The sequence below is a fragment of the Apodemus sylvaticus genome, chromosome 19, assembly GCF_947179515.1.
Source record: "Apodemus sylvaticus chromosome 19, mApoSyl1.1, whole genome shotgun sequence".
NCBI classification, from domain to species: Eukaryota; Metazoa; Chordata; class Mammalia; order Rodentia; family Muridae; genus Apodemus; species Apodemus sylvaticus.
This window is the reverse complement of record NC_067490.1, coordinates 12,499,763-12,516,985: the sequence shown is the minus strand read 5'-3', so window position 1 is coordinate 12,516,985 and position 17,223 is coordinate 12,499,763. Positions and strand designations below refer to the sequence as shown.

Sequence of the window (17,223 nt, the reverse complement as noted above, 5' to 3'; positions counted from 1 at the left end):
CGCACTGCCCAAAAGGATGGGAAGCTCCAACTCAGGCAGCTGCATCCAGGAAGGGCGCTCGCACCGGTGGGAATACTGCAAAGTCCCAAGGCAGCATAGGCCGTCACACAGCAAGGCGGACACGTGTGCCAGAGATGGCTCAGATCGATGGCAAGCTGTTTCCGTGATAATCCATGCAGAGATTAATCCACTCACAGGGCCAGAGCCCAGTCATGTTTCAGAGGGAATGCATATCAGCTATAAGCAGCAGACAACAAGGCAAGTGCATCATCGCATAAAGGGCCCGAGTGGGGCACAGGTAGCTAGATAGGTAGGCAAGGGGTGAATCCTGGGAATGCGTGTTCAACCTCCGTATGAATCAGGAAGTGATAAGTTGCTTCTTGATTAGGTTGTTAGGCTGGTGTAAACAGTTATAGTAGTATGAATAGTTAAGCCAGTGTGAAGAGCAGTTAGGCTGGTGTGAACAGTTAGGCTGTTGTGAAGAGCAGTTTGACTAATGGGAATATTTAGGATAGCAAGGCTGGTGTTAAGAGGAGTTAGGCTGGTGTGAACAGATAGACTGGTGTGAATAGTTAGGAAAGTATGAATATTTAGACTCGTGTGAACAGTGAGGCTGGTGTTAACAGGAATGAGGCTGGTGTGAACAGTTAGGGCAATGTGAATAGTTATACTGGTGTGAACAGTGAGGCTGGTGTGAACAGCTATATTCATTCAAGGAACCGTGGATATAGTTCTCTTCCCCAGAACTGCCCCCTCCTAAGCCCCAGTTTCCCTATCTACAAAATGGAGACCACAGCCAGGCAGCGATGGCACAGGCCTTTAATCCCAGCACTCAGGAGGCAGAGGCAGGCGGATCTCTGAGCTCAAGGCCGGCCTGAAAACAACAGTATGTTGCGCCCGTGCAAGTTATGTAAAGAAGTGTGGTTGGCGTATGTTAGGAAGACCTTAAGTGTCTGTGTTCGTGTGAACGATGCTCATTGCTTTGCAGAAGAAATAAAGATGGCCAAGACTGGCTTGCATGTCCCAAAATAAGTTCCCATCCCAGAGCACCGACCAGATCAAGAGTGATAAGTGTTGGTTTCTGTCCTTGGATCCGGGCTTCTGAAACTTGTCCAGCCATGGACTTTGGGAGCCACCTCCTGGTCCTCTACAGGCTAGGATTGGGGCCCTCACCGTCGCGCTTGACAATCTCAGGCAGCAACATGTCCATACTGACCCTTTCCTGAGCAGCAGCCCTGAACTCAGCCTGTGGTATGGCAGGCAGATGCTCCGCCTCCTGGCCTTGCAGCACCAGCAGGTGCGTTCACTTTAACTTCTCCATGTGTGGTAATCTCCCGCCTGCCTGTCTCTCCACAGCTCTGCTCTACAAGCCTGTGGACCGGGTGACGAGGAGCACGCTCGTCCTTCACGTGAGTCCCTTTGTGGAGAATGACATCTGCCTCCCTGGGTGGCCTGGGTCCTCTCCCTGTCCTCACACCAGCTAGAGAAGGCCCCTTCACCTGGGTCTCCTGTGCCCAGCTGTTCTGTCGCCACTACCTTTATTGAGAATGCAGGACCTCTGCTGGGGGACAGAAGTAACAGTATCTCCAGGTGCCCCTACTGGAACCAATAGGGAGGGAGTATCCTACCGTGCTCTGGCAGGGGTGTGTAAATGGAAACATTGTATTGCAATGAAGTGTGAGAGCTGAGGTTTCATGGAAAACAGGCAGAATGGTTGGTGTTGGCCCCCAGCCTTGCAGGGTAGGGTGTGGCGGGAGACCCACAACCAGGAGGTTTTTCTGTACTGAGACACAACAGGAGAAAAAAAACAGCTCCTGCCTGGCCGCCCAGGGAAACCCCATTGATAGCATTCATGCTGACAAAGTCTACCCAGATATTTCCTTCCCCTCCTACCAAGGAGTCCCCACTAGAGGGCTTGTGTGTGAGCTAATGTGCAAACATCTCTTTTAATTACTCAGAAAGCGTCACACTGTAAGTGTTTACACCACTCCCTTCCTGTTAATAACATAGACAGAGATTATTGTTTCATTTTGGCCCAGGCTTTGATTTTTCACAGCTATATAGTATTCCATCGTGCACCATGTTTTTCCTTTGTAGCCTAAACTGACCTTGAACTCATGGTTCCTCTGCCTTAGCCTCTTAAGTATTGGGCTTAGAGGTATGTGCTACCATATCCAGCTTTATTATTATTTATCGTGCTCTGATTGAGTTTTTGGATGGGGCTGGAGAGATGGCTCAGTGGTTAAGTACTGCTCTTCCGGAGGACGCTAAACTTGACTCTTAGTACCCACATCAAGTGAGTCACAGTCACCTGTAACTCCAGTTCCAGGGGAACCTGATGCCTCTGAGCTCTGCGAACAGGAGATATCAAGGTGACAGATCTTGGGCAGAGAGGTGATGAATGTGTGTATGCTGTGGACAGCTGGCTGTCTCCACTCTTACACGATTCATCATGCCCTGGCTAGGCTTGGCACCACCCACAGTGGACAGTCTTTCCATGTAATTAAGATATGCTTCCCCACGGGTAAGCCTACAAGCCATCCTGGTCTAGACAACGCGTCAGGAAGGTTTTCCTTCTAGACGATGCTAGATTGTGAATTAGTAACATCTCAGAGGGCCTGGCCAGGTAGCCTGTCGATTGGACTCTGAGATACTGTCATCTGCCCGTGGCTGTGATTGGTCCAGACGTCAGGCATTTGTGCAACACAGAATCCTAGTAGAGAAAACAGCTACCTAGGAGGGGTGGGAGGAGAGATGGACCTACTCACCTCTCCAGGTTCTCTTTGTAGTTAGGATTAGGAGTTGAGTGGGGGAGGGGATTCTCTGAATTAGGGAGCTGCTTACCATGGGCAGGAACAAAACTGCCCTTGTGGTATATAAATTAGTAATATTACTGTCTGATTAGGAGGAAGGGCTGAGGCGCTCATCTGAAGTTAGGGGCAGTCTTGTATAGGCCAGGAGTTCTGGGCCATAACAGTTCTGCCTTCAGGAAACCAGCATCAATGGCCAAAGACATTAGGTCATCACAGCTGAAAATGAAGATGTTATAGGCATCTAGTGCACGCACGCAGTGGCTCATGGTGATGCCAAATATCTATGCCACACAGACCTTTTTATTCCACTATAAGCATCCATCTAGCCCCAGTGTTAGTAATACTAAGGGCCAGAAACCCCACCTTAGGTCTTTATAGTGACAGCTCCTTTTTTCTGGGCTTATGGGCATACCATTGGGGCGGAGCTCACTGAGGTGCTCTTAGAACAGTGGGCCTGCAGCTCTGAACTGCACTCAGGGTGACAGGATGATTGCACGCAGTGGTCTGTGTCAGTCCCGTTCTGACTAACTCTCGTCTTCCCACCGGGGACAGGACTTGCTAAAGCACACGCCGTCCAGCCACCCCGACCATTCCCTGCTACAAGACGCCCTCCGCATCTCTCAGAACTTTCTGTCCAGCATTAACGAGGAGATCACGCCCCGCCGGCAGTCCATGACGGTGAAAAAAGGAGAGGTGAGGTGGCAGCGGCTGGTGGGGGACACTGGGCAGCCTCGGTCTCTGGGGAATCCATGACTCTGCGGAGTAGAACACAGTCATGTCTGCAGGGCATCGGGTATACTCGAAAGGGTGATCCTGTACTGCAGGGCCACAGCGGCCTCTGTCCTTAGCCCTCACTCCGCCTCCTCACTCCCTATGCCTGGAACAAATGTCCCTCTTCTCCTCATACTGATGGAGCGTGAGCTGGTGAGCTCAGGTCCCCGTCTAAGGCAACCACAAACAGGAGGATAACATGTTTGCCTAGAACCTGCCACTCCCTCCATGAACACTTGATGCAAGGTTTTAAATGACAAAGGGAAGGACCCACCATTTAGGGGCATGGAGTCTGGCTGAGGAACTTGATGTGTTCAGTCCAGAAACTTTGTTCTGCCCCGTTTCCCTACACCATCCACTGATGGTGACTCTCCTTCTGTGGGTCATCAATAAGCATCCCTTGGCCTGTGTTCTTGCCACCCTTTGAGAGAGGAGCCAGCACATTGCTAGGCGTGTACCTTTTCAGTTGGGTGGCATCCGGTGAGTTCCACAGAGGTACAGGGCAGGGAGCTGCAATCTGACGTGAGCCCGCATTGTCAGGGGTGGTGGTAAAGGTAGGGGAGCAGCCGCCCCCTAGTCTCTTGGGTCTTGTGCATAGACGGGACTGCCAGGCTTAGACAGGGCATGGGGAGGTCATGTGGCTGGCTGTGGTTGCCTCTGGGAGCCACTTCTTCCTCTTCTGGCTCACATGCGGGGTGACTTTTCCTTCCTCTGTCACTGTGTTGACAGGCAGGCTGCTGCTCTTGTCCTTGTCTTAGTTAGGGTTTCACTGCTGTGAGCAGACACCATGGCCAAGGCAGCTCTTAGAAGATCAACGTTTCATTGGGGCTGGCTTACAGGTTCAGAGGTTCGGTCCATTATCATCAGGGTGGGAGCAGGGCAGCACCTAAGCAGGCATGGTGCAGGAGGAGCTCAGAGTTCTACATCTGCATCCGAAGGCCACTAGCAGAATACTCTATTCCAGACAGCTGAGATGAGTCTTCTAACCCAACTGACACACCTACTCCAATAAGGCCACGCCCACTCTAACACCACCACACCTACTCCAACATGGCCGCACTTTGTGATCATGCCACACCCTGAGTCAAGCCTATGCAAACCATCCCGTCCTCTGTGTGCTTTTCCCTACTCTACATGTTGAGTTGAAAGTACTTGCTTCCGATTACACAGTCTAACTGAGCTTAATTATAAGTGAGGCTCCTGGTCACATTTCTCTCAGTGGACCAGGAGGAGCTCAGGAGGAGGAGGGAACTGCTCTTCAGTTCCATCGCCAGACCTGTCCAGGCTTCCGTTAAAACTAACTCGAGCCCCATCCCAGTATCCTGAGGGCTTCCCTGAGCATTCCAGCACTCACAGCCACGCCCTCCTTTACCTGTTCCTTGTGTCTGTGATAGTGTCAGCTCGCCTCCCCGAACCTCACAGTGGTGTGACTTATGGAAAGAGCAGTCAGTGGCAGCACCCCAGCCCTGTGTGCCCATTCCTCAGCTGTCCTGAAGGCAGGGGCCATAGCTTTTCTAGCTAGTAACCCCTGGGGGAAAGGGTTGACTCTAGCAGTTTCCCACTTGGTTGTTCAGTACCTCCAGGACTTGGGACGCATCTGGAGATACAATGGGCCTAGTTCCTGGCTGTCACCCAAGGCCTCTGGATAAGAGCAGAGCCCATGGCTTCCCCATCAGCGTCTGCTATATCTAAGTGAGCGATGGATCTGTGTCTGCCAAGATCTCATGTATTGATTGGATGCCTGCTGAAGCCGCCCATCCCACCTGGTGCTGCTTCTCTTTGGCCAACTGCTCATTTAGGAGAACTTGACCCAAGAAGCAAATGCTTCTTGGACCCCTTCTTTGGCCCCCCTTAATATAAGACCAAATCTGCTCCTCTATCCCTGTTCCCTGTTAGGATCCCTTAAAAAGAAATAATCAGAACATCCGAATCAGCTGCCTTAGGGACAGAGGAAGGCGAGATGTCACCCCGTAGTTAGCAGCTAGGCTGCTGTTCCTGCATCTGTCCACAGGTCTGGAGGGTTAGGGCAGAGTACTTTATGAAGGCAGGAACCTGTACCTGCAGAGGGAGGGAGCACTAGTCTTACAGGCTGCAGGAGCCTGCAGCCACTAGAGGGAGGGAGCACTAGTCTTACAGGCTCTGGAAGTTTGCAGTTCTGATTTAACACCCCTTGATCTAGCTCCTTCTGTCAGTGCCTCAGGGCTTACTAAGCCAGGGTGGTAGGCAGGTCCCTGGGCACGTGGGGTCTTCAGCATCCGCCTCAGTATCCTTCCAACAACACGGTGCTTGATGCTGCAGTACAGGTGTCAGAGGACAACCTGCCAGCCACATGTCAATCCTCAGCCCCTGCTTGCCTGTGACATGGACGTCTGAAGGGCAGCGAGCCCTCCACTGGGCCGTGGTGAAGCTGCAAGGGTTGCATACTCCCACGCAGAGACTCTGAAACAGACATGGTGATGTGGAGATGCCGTCTATGTTGAAGATAGCGCAGACCACCCTTCATGTCTCCAGCCAGGAAAGAACCTGTAAGCCTCCCAGGGGGGAGAGTCAGGGCATTGTAGAGAGACCCGGGTGTGAGCCCTGGGCAGCACCTGATCTCCAGTCAGTCTGCTGTGATCTCTTCTTAGGCAAGTCTCCCGGCTCCAGAGCTGGCCCTTTTATGGAAGTGTCTAGGCAGCGTTAGAGGTAGTTTCCGACCTGAACAGAGGCCAGCAGCCTCCAGCAGGCCAGAATCCTGGCCCCAATTCACCAGGAGCTACCTAGGACGGGGAGTCGGGGCTCTCCTCTCAGCTCTGGATCAGAGGATCTTGCAGACACATTTTCCTCCTAGGCCGCCCTAGTCCTGTGAGCTGGTGGGTGGGTGCACACTTGTTTATCCGAATTAACTTCACAGTTAGATAACTAGATCCCTGCTGCTGGGTAATTTCCTCCAAGTGGTTGTTTCCTGTCTGCTTTAAGCTCTGCAGTTAGGGCTTTGCAAGAGCTTCCAACGATCCCAGTTCTCTGCCTGGGGATCCCGGGGGGGGGGGGCCCTTGTGGAGGGAGGCGGGCAGTGGGTTCCGAAGGTGCTTTAAGAAGGAACCGTGCCAGGGGAATAGTGCTGGCGAGGGCTGAGGGCTGAGGGCGAGAAGAACGCTAGGCTTTCCTGCTGATGCTTAAAAACAGTTGTGGGACTAAGGAGAAGAGATAGATAGATAGATAGATAGATAGATAGATAGATAGATAGACAGACAGACAGACAGACAGACAGACAGTCAGTTGTGGGACTAAGGAGAAGAGATAGATAGATAGATAGATAGATAGATAGATAGATAGATAGATAGATAGATAGATAGATAGATAGATATAGACAGACAGACAGAGGTTGTGGAACTAAGGAGAAGAGATAGATAGATAGACAGACAGACAGGCAGACAGTTGTGGGACTAAGGAGAAGAGAGAGAGAGAGAGAGAGAGAGAGAGAGAGAGAGAGAGAGAGAGAGAGAGAGAGACCGACAGACAGACAGACAGTTGTGGGACTAAGGAGAAGAGATAGATAGACAGACAGACTGACAGACAGACCGATTGATCAGTAATATTCTACTTGTCTATCATGCTTGAAACCCTAGACTCTGTTCCAGCAACACACACACACACACACACACACACACACACACACAGTTGTTGAGTAACTACAGCTAGAAAAGTCAAACGCACTTGCAAGAGGTATTAAGGAGCAGGTGGTGAGCAGGGGTGAGAGAAAGGGTGAGACTGCCCCTCCCAAGCCCCCAGCCCCGAGTAATAGGCACTGCTTGCTTGCTGTAATACCCTGGACACAGAGCCCCCGGCCCGAGCAGAGGCATCAGGACTGTAAATGCAGCACCGTATCAGAACATAAGAGCCCTGGGCTCCGTCCTCAGTGCCTCAAAAGCCTCAACAAATGGCGCCCAGTAGCCCCCGTGAAGCCCTATGGAAATGTTGTTTATTCTTCCCCTCCCCCCAAAAAATGCCACCAAGCAGGTCTTTCCCTCTTCATTTTCCTTGTGGCACTAACATGGAACCCAGGGCCTTGTTTGTGCCAGGTGAACCCTTCGTCATTAAGTCACAGTTTAGCCCCTTCCCCAACCACCCCGTCTGACAGAAACCGAGGCAGAGATGAAGTAAACATTGCACCAAGGAGAAAGAGGGCGGTGTACACATTCAGTCCACAGAGTGTGCTTCTAAATTTAGTCCTCCCCAAGGAGGCCCTGGGTGGGCAGGTTCCCAAGGGCTGCCACCAGGGGACAGGCTGAGAAAGCAGAGGGAACCCCAGATCCCCTCACTCCCAGGGTGTCCAGCCATGTCAGCTGTTCAAGCAGGCAGTGGTGTCCCCTGCAGCTGGGGTTTCCTGCCTGAGGGGAGGAAGGCTTAGGGAGTGCCCCCTCTTCATCAAACATACACACAAATCTTCATCCATTGCTCTGCCCCACGACACAGGGACACAGACACCTGCATAGGGTCTCCTGCTAACACACCACACAGAGAAAGCAGGACCCACATTCTTGTGTTTTATAGAAAAGGAAGAAGGGGTATGTTTGGTGGAGGTGTACTGTGGTGAGGAGGAAGGGAGGGCCTCTGCGAGCCAATGCCGAGTAGAGAATAGAAAAAAGTTTATTTAGGGCATAGGGAGGGGGGTTCAGGGGGTAGTAGAGACAGAGAAAGGTGGGGGTGGGGCACGGGAAGAGGGGTAGAGGTGGGCCATGAGCACATGGAGAGAGGGGGAGGGGAGTGGGGAGAGAAGGGACAGGAGAAGAGAATGAGGAGGGGGCAAGCAGCCCCTTTTATAGTGGGTCAGGCACATCTAGCTGTTGCCAGGTAACTGTGGGGCGGAGCCTAGAAGGAATGCCAGCACACATGCCGACAGTCTCTCACACACAGGCTTCTCAGTAAGGACAGGAGCGTGCACACATCACCCGGTCTCTCCCCCTTTCCTCACACGCGCACTCAGAATGTTTCAGCCAAGCAGCCTCTCTGAGCTACAGACTCTGGATCTGGGTCCAGGAAAGTCCTGGGCTGTCTGTCTGTCCTTTAGCTCTGCCTTAGGACAGGGGTGGGTGACTGAGTCAACAGCTTTTCGAAGGCCTCATTAAATTTCAGCACACCTTTGAGGCTGTTAGCAGAGGTGGCTCAGCCTTGACCTTACCTGTGTACCCTGGAGAATGGAAGCAGGCTGGACCGGAAGCCATTGCTAAGCACCCTGTGCTTCTGGGCCTGCAGAACCAGGCTGATGATGAGCACTTCGCAGTCAGGTGTCTCCTGAGCCTGAACTGCCCATCGATGCCATGTGAGCTGGCCCAGCCAGACCTGACTGACCAGAGTCTACACCGGAGCCAGGGTCCCAGGGAGGGAAGAGAGGAGGTCACACAGGTGGTGGTGACTCAGCAGTGGAGGAGGCTTCTTAGTTAATGGTCAGAGCGACAAGGCAGGGCCTTGAGGCTCTATACAGAGTTATGTGGGTCCCCACCTATCAGTATTCCTTTATCCCGTCTCTCCCCTTCCCTGCAGCAGTTTCCCAGGGGGAAAGACAGAGGGTGACAGAAGCGAGGCTGTCTCAGCCGCTCCCCACACTGTAGACCTAGCTAGGCTCAGAGCAGTGTTGAGCCCTGGCCTGCCTGACCTCCTGAGCTATGGAGGAAGAATCTTCCCTGAAGTCAGGGATCTTGACTCTAAAGCAAGGTAAACAAACTGCTGCCAGCCTTAAGACTCTGTCCTCCATGCCTGAGAGACAGTCCTGGTCCTAAAGGACTGGGACTTCCCTTTCTCCCTCTTTGCCCGCTGACCCCTCCCTTCTCTGATTCCCAGCCTCCCTTCTTGGATGGGCTGCTGTTAACATTTGGGACCCTGCCTGTTGTCCCAAGGCTACATGGCCCTCCTCCCTGGCTGCTGGATGCCCTAGTTGGGTGGAACTGCCCATGTCTTGGGACCCAGAAGCCGGATCCCATGTTCCTTCTCACAAGCAGTGACTTTCACACTCCTGGAATAGTTTCACAGACTGATGACCCGGGTTCAGGGCAGGCCGGGAAGTGTTTAAGGGCCCTGGTGACAAAGCTGGGGAGAGCGAGTAAGTAACCATTGAGATATCAAAAGTGCTTGCCAGGACCAAGCTAAGTCTGCCTCCTGGAACCTCCTAAGCCTGCATGCCATTGAGAGAGCATTCAGTGATACTCTGAACATTACCGACCCACAGCTTCTAGGCTGATCTCAGGGTTCCCTCTGCTGGTTACTGCAAAAAAGTTCAGCTACATTGTATAGAGAAAAGACTGCCACCTTGTGGTCTGGGGATCCGCTTCTGTATCCTTACTGAGAAGGAGCCATGTCGTCATTCCCGGCAGATATCTGTGCTCCGGTACCCACCTGTATCCCTACCACTGACCTAAAAAATCTAGATACCCAGTCTCTAGAATCTGCCCTCCAGCCCCACACATTTCTTCAGATGTATATAGTGTTGCGCTGGGGAGATGGCTCAGCCGTTAAAAGGCTAGGCTCACAGCCCCAAAGACAAATGATGTATGGTGTTTTTAAATCTGTCGCTACTATGACCCAGAAAGCCTTCCGCCCGGTGGAGGTGTGTGTAAGAGAGTGAGGGAGGCACGGTCTTCACATACTAGTAGCCTTCCTGTCCTTCCACATGGACACCAGTCTGTAGAAAATACTTGGCTGTCTTGTGCAAGCAGTCAGGTGGCCAAGATGACCTGAGCTGCCCGTGTTGGTGGCAGGTACCTCTCTCCAGGCCAGGGGATGGCAAGGAGCCTGTCCAGGCTGCATCAGATTCTAAATTCTTATCCTACCGAGCGTGGGAAGTCGAATTTACAGAGATGGAAACTTCAGTCACGGGAACCCTGGCCTACTGCACAGCCCCAGTCCGCTGTGATGGGGATAGGGAGCATCTTCCTTCTCAGAAGGAGGGGGTGCAGCTACACCTCAGACTGGGGTGGGCAGTAGGCTTCTGTACACTTCATCAGAAACATCTGCCCTACAGATCCTTCTCAGGCAGCATGGAGAGCAATTAGCCTCTAGAAAGCTTTCCTGAAGCCAGCTGCCTCCCCAGGCAGTGCCGCGTGGGATGGCCTTTCTGGGGTCATTTTCTTATCTTTGAATTGGACATGGGGGTGACTCACAGTAGCGGCACTTCATCCTACCTCTGTCTTCTGTGTGGCACATCCCCGAGCCCACATGAGATGTCTGGCGTGGTTTGAATACTTTGATGACTTAGCTCACGGTGCCTGCTTAGCCATGTCCTGAGCTATACAAGTGACTGTCCCTTGGTTTTCAGATGGACTGTTGAGGTACAGCAGGCCCAGGACCTGCAGGGAGACCATCTTCCTATTCTTTTCCTTGCTCTAGGCCCTGCCCACCCATGTTACACATCCTGTGCTGCCCAGCTGTTCTCTCTGTTGGCTTTGCTCTTAGGTAACAGGTGTCTTTCTGAGTAGGGGTCAGAGGTGGGGTCCAGACATAGGACCACGGCTTCTTAAAGCCTTCAGCGTTAGACTCAGCCCGTGTCCTCAGCACTGCCTCTTCTCAAAGAATTCCTGTGCCCATCTTCTCAGTACTGAAAGGCTGCCCAGTCAGTCCCTGGAGTACTGTGTGTGCCTGGGAACAGTCCCTTGACAGGAGCACCCTTCTCTGTGGTTGATGCCAGGCCAACACCTCATGGAGGCACTGGTCACCTCAAAGTCATGTCCGTCTCTGCCCCGTTCTCTGGTGTTCTTCTATGTGCCAAGCATCTAAGAAGGACTCAGGATAATTGGCTGAACAAAAGAAATGTCCGCAGCTGCGTCTATTAGCAGGCAAACAGGATAGGTAGAGCATTTTAGAAAGCAAATGTACAGGGAGTGGCAGTCCCCAAAGAGGTTTGGGGGTTCTGAAGGCTGCTAGCAGAATACTGACTTCCAGGCAGCTAGGATGAGAGTCTTATAACCCACACCCACAGTGACACACCTACAGCATGCTCCTGCCTGCTGAGCCCAGAGGGCCCAGTATCCCTCCCCCTCTTTCCCACCATATCCGTCACTGTCACCCTGACTTGCCCCCTGTCCACACTGTGCCCACAGCACCGGCAGCTGCTGAAGGACAGCTTCATGGTGGAGCTGGTGGAGGGGGCCCGCAAGCTGCGCCACATCTTCCTGTTCACGGACCTGCTCCTCTGCACCAAGCTGAAGAAGCAGAGTGGAGGGTGAGTGCTGTTCCCGGTGTCCTTGCCACAAGGCTCAGGAGTTTCTGATGGACGCGAATAACAACGAGGCCAGACCTCCCACCTCTTACATTGTTTCCATCTGTAGATACCAGCACTCCACCATACACACACAATGCTGGGGAGGGTGGGTTTCTGATAAATACAAATAACAATGTTGCCAGACCTCCTGCTCCTTACATTGTTTCAAGGTCAGGGCTGTCACTAACCATCTGGAGGTGTCATAGGGCAGGGCCAGTGACTTGTCTTCACCTCCTGTAATGAGGGGCGGACAAGGTTATGACTCCTATGTTGTTGGAGGAAGCTCTCTTCATAAATCATCTTAGAAGAGTGTGTGTCTGGGGCTGCAGGGCTGGAGCAGGAGCCCTCCCCTGCCAGCAAGCAATCACTAGGAGGTGTCTGTTCTTTTGTCTTTCTAAGCTGTGTTGCCTTCTAAGTTTTATACATATCACCACCTGAAATTGCCCAGAATAGACGCTTATGCATGCACACATGCACGAACTTGCATCTCACTACCATCACCACCAGAGATTTGACCAGGTGTCTTAGTTAGGGTCTTACCGCTGTGAACAGACACCATGACCAAAGCAACACTTATAAGAACAATATTTAATCAGGGCTGCCTTACAGGTTCAGAGGTTCAGTCCATTATCATCAAGGCAGGAACATGGCGGCATCCAGGCAGGCATGGTGCAGGAGGAGCTGAGAGTTCTACATCTTCATCTGAAGGCTGCTAGCAGAATACTGACTTCCAGGCAGCTAGGATGAGAGTCTTATAACCCACACCCACAGTGACACACCTACTTCAACAAGGCCACACCTCCTAATAGTGCCACTCCCTGGGCCAAGCATATACAAAACATCACACCAGGATATACCAGGTCGAAATGGTGCCAAGACAGTTTTGTTAGAACACACCAGAACACAATGGGATCCCCTACACATGTCTACTGATTTTGTACAAATGAACTTAAGTCAATCCACTCAGAAGGGCGCTTCCACCCCATCACAGTGAAGTGATTATAGCAAGTAGTTCACAGCCTCTCAAACCATGGCTCTGAACTTCAGTCCCGTCCTTTCCAAAACTGGGGCCGCCAGTGCCTGCTGTCAACCTCAGCCTAGGTTGTTACATGAGGCGTGTGCAGTTTTAAGTTAGGTAAAGATTTCTCAAAAGCAGTGATGTTAGTGGAGGAAAGGTCAGTCTGTTAATGTTCCTCTCCCTCTCCACCCCAGCAAAACCCAGCAATATGACTGTAAATGGTACATTCCGCTCACGGACCTCAGCTTCCAGATGGTGGACGAATTGGAGGCACTACCCAACATCCCTCTGGTGCCAGATGAGGAACTGGATGCCTTGAAGATCAAGATCTCCCAAATCAAGAGTGACATCCAACGAGAGAAGGTGCGACCGTCTGGGAGAGCATGTGCCAGGTTCTGTGTAGTCTGAGGGCACAGCAGGCCCTCATGTGCACACCACACAGGCGCCTCCTTGGTCTGGCCCCACAGCTGGTCTCCAGGATCTGCTGGGACCCTTGAGAGTTCCCAGCTCCCAGAGTACTGTCCATCAGATCCTAGATGGACTCTGGTTGTTTTGAGAGCCTCCAACTAAATTTGAATCCTCACACCAGAGTCACTAGCAACCCAGCCACGATGAGAAATGAGGCTTGCTGGCTACAGTGCCCACAGAGTCCTGTTATAGGATACTTACTTACCTTGCCTGTAAAACTGCTTGAAGTCCAGGTGCCTGACTTGTGTCCAGAGACACACACACTTGCGACAGAGGTTTGTTTGCACCCCCTGGTGCCCTGTGGCTCCTTTCTGACCCATGTCCCGTTTAAACCTGCCTCTCCATCACTCAGATGTTAAGAGCCCAACCTTGTGCCTCCCTTTCCCACCTTCTCATCTCTTCCTCTGCTCCATCCTTACATCCCAAGAAGTCCTGGCCTAAGATAGGCTCTTATTTTGCTCACGGGAGATATAAATTTAATATATTGCCACAGTAGGAAACAAGCTGGAAGATTTGTTACTCACAGATCCTGAACAAGAAAGGTATACAGGGCGGGAGGACCATTTTTCCACCACCCTCAAGTCACATCAAGTAGAAAAATGAAAAAAGTCAGTCAGAGAAAGGGTGCACACTCACTGGGGACAACAGAAGCATTCTCTTGTTGGTTGTCATAGCTAGTATCCTCTGACCAGCCTCCTCCATAGTCAGAACTTCAGATGTGTGTGCCGTTTCGCCTTGTACACCAAGCAGTGGGTAACGATTGGGGTATGGGTTGATTTAGTTTCGCATGTAAGTGTTTGAATGCTATGCCTAAGAGGAAGATCAGAGAGCACGGTCTCTGAGGCAGGAGAGGGCCATCCAGGATGTGGCCTCGTGCTGTCACACCTCTAAGTCCTTGTCTCCGGAGCTTTGGGGATTTGCCATGCAGGCGCTCAGGCAGTCTCCAGGGAGATGTGTGTAATCGTTTAGTGGAGTCCTGCTGAGGCTGTCTGGGCTGTGAGACTGGAGAACGGCCCCTCTAGCTGCTTTGGATTGCAGGCCCCTGACTTTTTTTTTTTCTGGAAAACTTTCAGACGTTTTAGAAGTGTAAGGAGTGAGAATGAGAGCCCCTAGAGTCTGGGGTTCATCCAGGCCACAGTAGGACCTGGCGTTAGCCACAAATGAGCTGCATCATCAGAAGATTGGCCTCAGCTCAGGGACACTCTCTGGATCCCTGGTGAGGTGGATGCAGCAGGACAGATCCTCTGCAGCCTGTGTGCCCCTTCCTAGATTGCCACACTGCAAGCGTAGCACATTTAACAGCATGTAGCAAAACCCTGTAGCTTCAGAGAGGGCGGCCCAAGACCACAGTGGATAATCGGGCATTTATTCATGGCCTCTGTAGTGGAGTGTCTCCGAGCAGAGCCACTGTGGGTCCTCAGGGTTACTGGGCTCTGCTGCCTGCTGATGTGCGTTTCCATCCCACGTCCTGCTCTTACTCTGGGAATTGGGGTTGGGCTTATGAGAGGCCATGGTCTTCTTCCCAGGGTATAGTGGCTTCAGGAAGGTTCCACACAGCTCAGGACAAGGAGAGCTTTTTATTTGTCTTAGTCAGGGTTTCTATTCCTGCACAAACATCATGACCAAGAAGCAAGCTGGGGAGGAAAGGATTTATTGAGCTTACACTTCCACGTTGCTGTTCACCAAAGAAAGTCAGGACTGGAACTCAAGCAGGTCAGGAAGCTGCAGCTGATGCAGAGGCCATGGAGGGATGTTTCTTACTGGCTTGCTTCCCCTGGCTTGCTCAGCTTGCTTTCTTATAGAACCCAAGAACACCAGCCCAGGGATGGCTCCACCCACAAGGGGCCCTCCCACCTTGATCACTAATTGAGAAAATGCCTTACAGCTGGATCTCATGGAGGCACTTCCTCAAGGGAGGCTCCTTTCTCTGTGATAACGTAAGCTTGAGTCAAGTTGACACACAACACCAGCCAGGACAGCCGTGGTGATGTTTGTCTTAATGTTCTAGGACCCTCTCCTCCCCACCCAGCATCCGGGGGCCTGATATTAAATGTGACAAGTCAGGGAGCAGGTAGAGGGTCCCTAGGTCTTAGTCACCCCTGAATATTGTCCAGGTTTTTTAAAAGCTGAAGGCCTCACCCCTGCTTTTATGAGAAGGCCTGACTCCTTCAGGAAGGGCTTACACGAGCACATCCCCTGTTTGTCCCCGGGCTCAACCCTAGGGAAAAGGCGCATCACATTCTCTAAGGGTCACCAGCAACGGCCAAGGAAGGTCCTGGGCTGCACTGAGCTGGCAGATGGATTTCTGTGTTAGATGACCTGGGGTTAAGGGTGGAAAGTAGTGGGCCTCAACCGAGGGGGAGCAGGCGGTGGCAGCAGTGGTTCCGGATGAAAAGGCAGGGCCGTTCTCTCTCCACAGAGAGCCAACAAGGGCAGCAAGGTCATGGAGAGGCTGAGGAAGAAGCTGTCGGAGCAGGAGTCACTGCTGCTCTTAATGTCCCCCAGCATGGCCTTCCGGGTTCACAGTCGCAACGGCAAGGTGAGTGGCGGCAGCTGTGGCCCACACTCACCCAGCAGCTCACATATGCCTTTGCAGCAGCTGTTCGTCGGCACAGGGGAGCAGCCCCATTCCGAAAGCGATCACCACAGCATGTCACATGCCCCGTGCGGGCACACATCCCTCTGATGGTGCTTTGGGCTTATAGGCCGTCTCCGTTAGCAGCCGATTCAGCTCCTACAGCTGGGAAGTGGCAAGGGCTTCAGGGAGGGGACAGGGTGGGCAGCGTGCCCATGTTTGCAAATGTGACCTTGAGCATGAGAGCTCTACCTGGGGACCTCCTGGGTCGTTGGCCTTCTCTTCCAGTCTGGTGCTCTACATAGCCTGAGCCTCTCCCTCTATAGCGCCATGTGCTTGTGAACACATAGGATGATCTGTTCTTTAGCACATGGCAGGCAAGACAGACGATGCAGACCCTTATTCCGTCTTGTCTTCTTATGGATTGGATACGGGGCTGGATGGCCTTCAGCCCTCACCTTAAAGAACTACCTCGTAACTCCTCCATATCCCCAAGCTGCACCCCCTCTGCCAGAGTCATCCCCGGACCCAGACATTTCAAGTAAGGCTTGTGCTGGGCACAGACCGCACTATATTTGGATCCCATGGCCCCAGAGTACAGTCAGTCCGGTAGAGCGTGCAGAACGGTCGGCTGGGCCGTGTGCACACCTGGACTGAGCCAGCTGCTGTGTCTCGGACTGCCCTCTGGGTTCTCCCAGTATTGATCCAGCCAGACTGGAGATAACTGGGATGTGCTCTTCTTTCCACTCCTCACAGAGTTACACATTCCTTATTTCCTCGGACTACGAGCGAGCGGAGTGGAGAGAGAGCATCCGGGAGCAGCAGAAGAAATGTGAGTTTGCCCTGTACCGGGAACCGGCCTTCTGCATTCGGGGCTGGATGACTTCTCTGAGGGCCATTGTTAATGTTCTAGCTCCTCCCCTCCCCTCCCCTCCCCTCCCCTCCCCTCCCCTCCCCTCCCCTCCCCTCCCCTCCCCTCTCCTCTCCTCCCCTCCCCTCCCCTATCCTATCCTCCCCTCCCCTCTCCTCTCCTTTCCTCCCTTCTCCTTGTTTCTCTGCTCTGCTATTCTTTCCAGAATAAAGTCCCTGGGCAAATGTATGGAGCCCCGCCTAAATCTGCAAGCACATCAGCTCCCCCGCCCCTGTGTGCTCTCCCACCCCTCCTGCCCTTTGAACTGAGATTCCTTCCCTAGACTGTCCCAAATCTCTCATCCTTGCCAGCTGTCCCTCGCACAGGTTCACACACCTTCCCCTCTCACCTGTCCCAAGCAGGCCTCTGTGGCATGATCTCCTGTCTCCTTGGGCCTCCTCTGTTCACCAGCTCCTCCCCTGGGGCTCCATTGCC

The 17,223-nt window shown here is 52.6% G+C and overlaps 1 protein-coding gene across 1 annotated transcript in view; it reads left to right on the top strand.

Moving 5' to 3' along the window:
* The window catches only part of Bcr (BCR activator of RhoGEF and GTPase), a 129,682-nt gene that overhangs the window by 87,221 nt on the left and 25,238 nt on the right, over window positions 1–17,223 (top strand). The window contains exons 7-12 of the mRNA XM_052163220.1: window positions 1,357–1,409; window positions 3,366–3,506; window positions 11,657–11,778; window positions 13,030–13,198; window positions 15,723–15,842; window positions 16,635–16,710. Of these exons, the coding sequence (XP_052019180.1) occupies window positions 1,357–1,409; window positions 3,366–3,506; window positions 11,657–11,778; window positions 13,030–13,198; window positions 15,723–15,842; window positions 16,635–16,710 (681 nt within the window). The remainder of the gene's footprint in view (window positions 1–1,356; window positions 1,410–3,365; window positions 3,507–11,656; window positions 11,779–13,029; window positions 13,199–15,722; window positions 15,843–16,634; window positions 16,711–17,223) is intronic.